The sequence below is a fragment of the Equus quagga genome, unplaced genomic scaffold (assembly GCF_021613505.1).
Source record: "Equus quagga isolate Etosha38 unplaced genomic scaffold, UCLA_HA_Equagga_1.0 HiC_scaffold_7998_RagTag, whole genome shotgun sequence".
NCBI classification, from domain to species: Eukaryota; Metazoa; Chordata; class Mammalia; order Perissodactyla; family Equidae; genus Equus; species Equus quagga.
The window spans coordinates 1-6524 of record NW_025794674.1 but is presented as its reverse complement, the minus strand read 5'-3'; the positions used below and the strand labels follow the sequence as shown (position 1 = coordinate 6524).

General features: G+C 56.4%; 1 protein-coding gene across 1 annotated transcript; it reads right to left on the bottom strand.

Moving 5' to 3' along the window:
* Positions 1-1257: 1257 nt before the first annotated feature.
* On the bottom strand, positions 1258-6518 carry LOC124232578 (uncharacterized). Its single transcript, XM_046649531.1, has 5 exons — positions 6126-6518; positions 5997-6022; positions 4874-5131; positions 3241-3283; positions 1258-2279 (listed from the first exon to the last, which is right to left on the bottom strand). The coding sequence occupies exons 1-5, from the start codon at positions 6352-6354 to the stop codon at positions 1975-1977; spliced, it is 861 nt and encodes a 286-aa protein (XP_046505487.1). The 5' UTR covers positions 6355-6518; the 3' UTR covers positions 1258-1974.
* Between the last annotated feature and the right edge of the window lie 6 nt (positions 6519-6524).

The window sequence follows — 6524 nt, the reverse complement described above, 5'->3', positions numbered from 1 at the left end:
CCCCGGAAGTCCCTCCCCGCGCCTGGCCGGCCCCTCCCCACCTTCCGGGACACGCCCGGTCGCTAGGCAACCGCCGCGGGGACCGGGCGTCGAGAGTCCGGGTCATGCTGGGACTTGTAGTTCTTACTGCGCTGCCGCCCGCGCCCGTGTGCATCCCCTGGGACGCGCAGTCCGTGTCCGGCCTGGGGACAAGGCCGTGACGAACCAGGGGGCTGGCTTCGGGGCGGAGTTTGCAGTCTCGCCGCGGGGAGCAAGCATTAAAGACTCAGGCACGGGGGTTAGCACTGCACCAAGTGAGGTGGGGACAAGCCCCAGCCAGGTGGTGAGAGAGGGCCTCCCAGGGACAGAAATGTGCTGGTCAGGCACAGAGGACTTGTTCAAAGGAAGGCTCAGTGGAGGAGACTGGGGATGGGTGGGAAGTGCATTCCAGGCAGAGGGAACCGTCCTGCAAATGACCCCAGCAGAAAGCAAGCCACTGAGAAACTCAGCACGGCGACAGGACACGCATGAGCAGCCCTGGCGAGAGATGGGGCTTGAGGCTCAGGCTAGGGCCAGTGCTTCTTGAAACATCTGAGAAAGTCAACAATGGCAGAGGCCCACTGAAGGCTTTAGACAGCAGTGGGTGTGAACAGATTCATGCTCAGAACCGTCATTCTGACAACTGCTGAGTGGACTTGGAATGGATTCGGGAAAGCAGGACTTGCTAGGAAGCCGTTTTGATCGTCCGTAGGAGAGTAAATGGTGGCCTGGACTAGCAGTGTGAGCAGACAGATCTAGGAAAGCCATGGGAGGCGGTAAAGGCGACAAGTGTGGGGATGAGGTAGGCGGTGGGGCTGGGGAAGACACCCTAGTTTCTGGACTGAGAGAGACTGCGTGGTTGTGGCGTTCACTTTAACACTGAACCGCAAGTTGAAGATGCTTGGCTGGCACTGGATGGAAAGAAGCAGGCTGATTTGTGGATAATTCCAAGGACTGGTGATGTTTGGGGTGAGTGAGGAGCAGGGGCAGGGTGGGGCTCACATTCTGGACTGAGCAATGGGTGGATAGCAGTCATTCCTGGGGTCGGAGACCCCAGGGAATACCACGAACCATAAGAGGCTCCTCTGGCCTCTAATGCCCATTCTGCAGCCACCCACCCCCATCACATCCTTGGGTCTCCTGCCTTCCTCTGCCGTGACATCACCTCCCAAGAACATCACACCCAAGGCTGTGCACCCACCAGGAATGAGAGGAAACGTTATTTAAGGTATTGCTTTTTATTAGTAAAGACAAATTAGAAGTGGATGCTGAACGTGTACAATCTTTTGGTAAAACAAATTTCGCATCAATGTTTACAATACAATTACATCAAAGTTACAACAGTTAAAAAAGTTCTCTGTGTCTGTCACCATGCCCCGACCTGCCTTAGAAAGGTGGGATCTAGTGTCAGTCCAGTCTTCTCATCAGGCGGAAGCCCCGAGCGATGGTCTGATCCCCGTGCCAGGTATAGACGAGTGCTGAATGACAGCTCAGAGCAGTCACCGAGGTGCCTATGGGGCACCTAGTCGAGGTCATGGGGACATCCCAGTGACTGAGATCAAGGAGTCGGTGGCTGCAGAAAGACAATCACCAAACTCTCCCGGCCTCGGTGCCTGGGAAGAGGTTCCAGGGAAGGCGAACCTACCCAGCACAATAAGTGGTTTCCAGGAGACAAGCTCACAGCTCCTTGAAGTCCACTGAGGACCTGCCCACCTCTGCCACGCTGGCCAGAGGCAGCCCGCCTGGACTCCCCTGCCCTGGCAGAGCGGCACTCTTGGGTGTATGCGGAACTGACCTCCCCACGGGAAGTGTTATGTAGACTCTATTGAGACGACGTGCACAGCCCCAGCGAGGATTCAGGAAGTTTCTGCCGGGGCCAGCACTGGGTGGGAAGCTCAGCTCCTACCCATTCACGACACTGCTTAAAGGCATGCGCCTGTACCAAAGGAGTGGACTCTAATTTGGGGTCTCTGCATGCTTAGCTAAAATATTTTCAGCAATCAATTTGTTTATAATATTTTCCAAACATGTACGTAACCGCATTTGATGGAGGGCAGCCATGAGTTTAAAAATAGAAGCTTCCCTGCCTAACTTGCTTCTCCACGTGATGAGCATCTTATGATGCACTTCAATCAAATTTCCTTGATTTTCGTAACGGCACCTCTCGATCTCGTTTCCTTCGAGTCCGATAAGCGTCATAAACATGTTCCATTTACTTGGTGTAACCTCCTGTCCGAAGATATAATAGGTCTGACTGGTGGCTGAAAAACAAAAAGGAAGTGTTTGTTTACATTTCTGGAAGGCACGTGGAGCACGCACTGTAACTCTGCTCCCTGGGGATGCTGTCCCAGAGGCGTCTCCTCCTCTCCCGAGGGCTGCACACCAGCCGGCACGCCCCGGCCCAGGACGTGGGAGGCGCTGTGCAACCCCAGCTGATCCCACAGAAGGGAGCAGGCGCAGAGGCCAGGAGACGGAGGTCAGTCCAGGGCCTGCGCAGCTCGGGTTCTGGTTGCGCCCGTGCCTCATTCATTCCTGGAGCCAACGAGCCCAGCAGGAGGAAGCAAGGATCTGGGAGAGCCCGAAGCCCCGTGGGGATAAGGAATCCGCTGAGGGGCCCCCTGCCCTTCCTGTCTCCCTTGACACCGGGAGAGAGGCTGTAAGGGGGTCGGCCCTGAGAAGACCTCGCAGCATGAGCCAGGGGTGCCGCGCTCAGGATGTGAGACCTGGGGCAAGTTTTGTAACCTCTCTGGGTTTCGGATTCTCTTGCTTTTAAACCTGTGAAATGGGGCAGTCTCACCGAGCTGCTGGTGAGGATGAAGTTATAGAAAGCAGCTGCTATGCAGCATGTGTTCAACAAATCCTGACTCTCGTACCACTAAAAACACAGCATCGGAGCCAATGAGGGACCAACAATCGAGGGTGACGCAAGTATTCCTACCACTCACTCATGTGTTTTCTTAAAAACATGAACGTTTTATAAAATAATAGCAACACTCACTCTTTATGAACCCCACAAAACTTCTATTTGACAAACGTCTATTTTCTCTAATTTCCTTAGTGAACGTGAAAAACTGAATTTCAAATCCACAGGGAAGGTCCTTATAGCCTCGAGGAGGCAGATGTTCCCCCATCTCAGAAATAAACACATGAGGCCTTGACGTTCACCGCAAACAGGATTTGAGCCTCAACAGTCACTATAAAAGAAGAATTCAGGTTACTTACTGTTACAGGACATGTCCTTCAAAAAATACGTTTGTTCATATTCCTGCAGAGAGAAGAGAATAAAATTGTTCCAGGAGAAGAAATCTGTGTGGCCTCTTCGGGGAATTCTACTGCAACAGAACCGGAACGTGCTCTCTGGTAGGAACAGGGGGTGGGGGCCAGCGGCCCTCCGTGCACCTGAGACCCTAGAGTGGGACGGCAAAGTCCGCCCACAGGGAAGTGCCCCCGTGTCCCACCCACAGGTGGCAGAGAGCTCACAGCCCACCTGTATCCTCTGGGTCATGCTCCGCAGGACACTGCTGGGGCCTGAGGACCACACTGTCTTGTCACGGCTGACCCTGCTTGGGTAGCCCAGCTGCTCTGAGCGTGCCCCCCGACTCTTTCCCAGACCCAGCCCTCGCTCCTTCCACCCTGCGGGGGGATGGCGGCGGCAGTTATCAGTAAAATGATGTCACCTGGGGGTGACCCGTTCTACTCGGGACAATACTAACAGAGAGGACACCTGTCCACAGAAACGCACTGTGAAGGAACATTAGTGACTCACACGCAGTTTCCTGGTTCATGGAAACCTCAGTGCGGACCGGACTCCAGACACCCTGGACCGACCGCCCTTGTAAGGAGCCGCTACTAGCGATGGCTCCCCACGCCCGGGCCTCCTGAGGACGAGCTGAGGCCTTCTCTTTAGTATCAAGCCGCCTGCCCTGGGCGTAAGGCCCAGAACATGACTGCGAGGTTCAAGTCCCAGCTCTGCCTCTTGTCCCCTGCTGGCTCGGCGCCTGCCTCACCCTCCTTGTCCCGTAGCTGCTCAGCTGCAGACTAAGACGGGTTGCATGCTCACGGCACAGTCTGAGAGGGGCACCCAGGGCCCCCGCACCCTGCCTGACCGCCCAGTGCCTCTCGCTGACATGGGCAGAGTCCTCCCTTGCGCATTTCATCTTCTCGGACTCCTTGGAGAATCCGAGGATCACAGACCACCTCCCTGAAATGCTGCCTAAGGGCACACGACCCACTCAGCCACAGTCTCCAAGTTCTCCACCTCTAGGCCAGAGTCAGGGGCCCAGGGGCCCACAACCTCCGGCACAGGGGCCCCATGATCTCCTCCCTGACACCCTTCCCCTCAGCTGCACACAACGTCCCATCTTCCCAAGGGGCCCTCCTCCCCAGGGCCACTTAGCAGGTGTCTGCTCATCTTGGGTGGCCCTAATCTGAATAGTGCCCTCACAGAAAGGGAAAATGTGGACACGGGCTCACACACAGGGAGAACGTCATGCGAAGACGAGGGCCGCCATCGGGATGGCGCTACTACAAGCCAAGGACCCCACAGATTGCCAGAAACCACCCACGGCCAGGCGGGAGGCCGGGAGCAGACTGTCCGTCACAGCACTCAGGAGAAACCAGCCCTCCCACACCTTGATCTCGGACTGCCAGCCTCCAGAACTGGGAGACAATGAATTCCTGCTGTTTCAGCCGCCATGACCGTGGTAGGAACTTTGTGGAGGCCGCCCCAGGACACTCATACAAGAATGTGAGAGGAGCACACGTGTTAGCACTGAACACAGGGCCCTGCGTACAGTAAGCGCTCAATAAACGTAGGCTTTGTTATTGTTCAGAGCCACCCAGATGTCTCACTCACCTGCTCCAGACTACTGCGGGAGCGGTGCTGTTCCGCCAGGCCCTTGGGCCCATGGGCGCCAGGGACACGAATTGCTGGCACCCACAATTCGATGCTTTCCTCGGGGTCCTCAGACAGCCCTGGGCAGGTCCCGGCCCTGGGGGCCAAAGCCAAACTTTCTTCCTCCAACTCCCGCTCTGTTTCCACACCAGCGGCTGATGGGCCCCGCTCAGGGTCCAGTGGTAGCAATGCGTCATCAGGCTGGCTGCGTGCAGGTGGCTGAAAGACAAAGTCATTTCTTTTGGTGCCAGGAGCCTGCAGGATGGGCCGTTCCCAAGCCACTTTTAGAGAAAGCAAGGCCAACAGTCTGATAGGTAAGCCAGAGCTGTGCCATTTGAGAGAATACTGCATGGGGTCAGGTCCCACTCTGCCACCCACTCCCCAGGGGATCCCAACACAAGACTCTTGTGGGTTGAACGGTGGCCCCCAAAGAGAGATGCCCACGTCCTAACCCTGGGACATGTGAACGGGACCTCCCTTGGAAATAGGGTTTTTGCAGGCGAGGTCATACTGGATTAGAGAGGGCCCTAAATCCAATGACGAGTGTCCTTATAAGGATACTGATTGAGCTACAGAGACACATGGGGAGAGCACCCCGTGAAGACGGGGGCAGAGACTCGGGCGAGCGTCTACAAGCCAAAGAATGCTGAGGATCGCTGGCAACCAAGGAGAGAGGCGGGGCAGAGCCCCCTGCCCACCGCGAGCCTCAGGGAGCCAACCCCACCGACACCTTGATTTCGGACGTCGGGCCTCCAGAACTGGCAGACAGTAAGTTCCTTACTGTTTCAAGCCACCCGATTGGTGATAATTTGTTTGGATAGCTCTAGGAAACCAAGACAAAGCCCTTTGCCCCTGTGTGCCTCAGTTTCCACTCAGTGGTCTAGACCAGCGGAATTTAAATCTTCTTTCAGCACAGACATTCTGGGGCTCTGACAAGGTGGAGGCAGACAGCACCGCACAGCGGGCTGCAGACCAGGTGGGAAGGCCTGGGGCTGCCTTGCGCCCGCCCCTGGGATGTCTCCTGAGGCCCCACTGCCTTCAAGGGCTGAAGCTACCATTAGGCGAAGCCCTGGGTGATACTTACAGGGCTGCCGGGCTCCTCCGATTCACCTGAAAACAAAGAAGACAGAAATGAAAATAACTGATACTCAACAGGACAATGACTTCCACGGGGGAGACGAAATGCCTTGAATTCACAACAAAGAGGACTTACCTTTCAAGCAACCGACCACCCGCCGGCGTATCTGGACACCTGGAAGACACAGGAGGTGAGGTGACATGGAGCGCTCGCCAGTCCCCGGGGCCCGGCTGGAGCCCTCCTCCCTCGAGGAACTGCCCCTGGCTGAAGTCTCCCCACCCTCCTGGCGGAGTGCACCCCGGACAGCCAGTCTGCAGCTGGCTGGAATCTCAGCTGACCCAAGATTCGGGGCGTTAAGGCCCATGGCTCAGGGAGCGCAGCGCACGGCTCCCCGCCCCAGAGCGCCGAGCTCAGGCGCCCGAGCGGCCCCTTGAGTTACAAAGTGCGCATAGCTGTGTTTTAAATGAAAACCTGTCAAGAACCTTGTTCCACCAGGGCCCACTTCTGAGCTCCTGACACAGTGGCTGATCTAGT

Bases quoted from the DNA above. Each gene is read 5' to 3' on its own strand.
- LOC124232578 (XM_046649531.1), bottom strand. From the start codon at position 6,354: ATGGGCCTTAACGCCCCGAATCTTGGGTCAGCTGAGATTCCAGCCAGC. The intron at 5,132-5,996 runs GTAAGTATCACC...TTTGTCTTTCAG, and splicing joins CGGAGGAGCCCGGCAGCCCT to CCACCTGCACGCAGCCAGCC. The intron at 2,280-3,240 runs GTAAGTAACCTG...TTTGTTTTTCAG, and splicing joins GAAGGACATGTCCTGTAACA to CCACCAGTCAGACCTATTAT.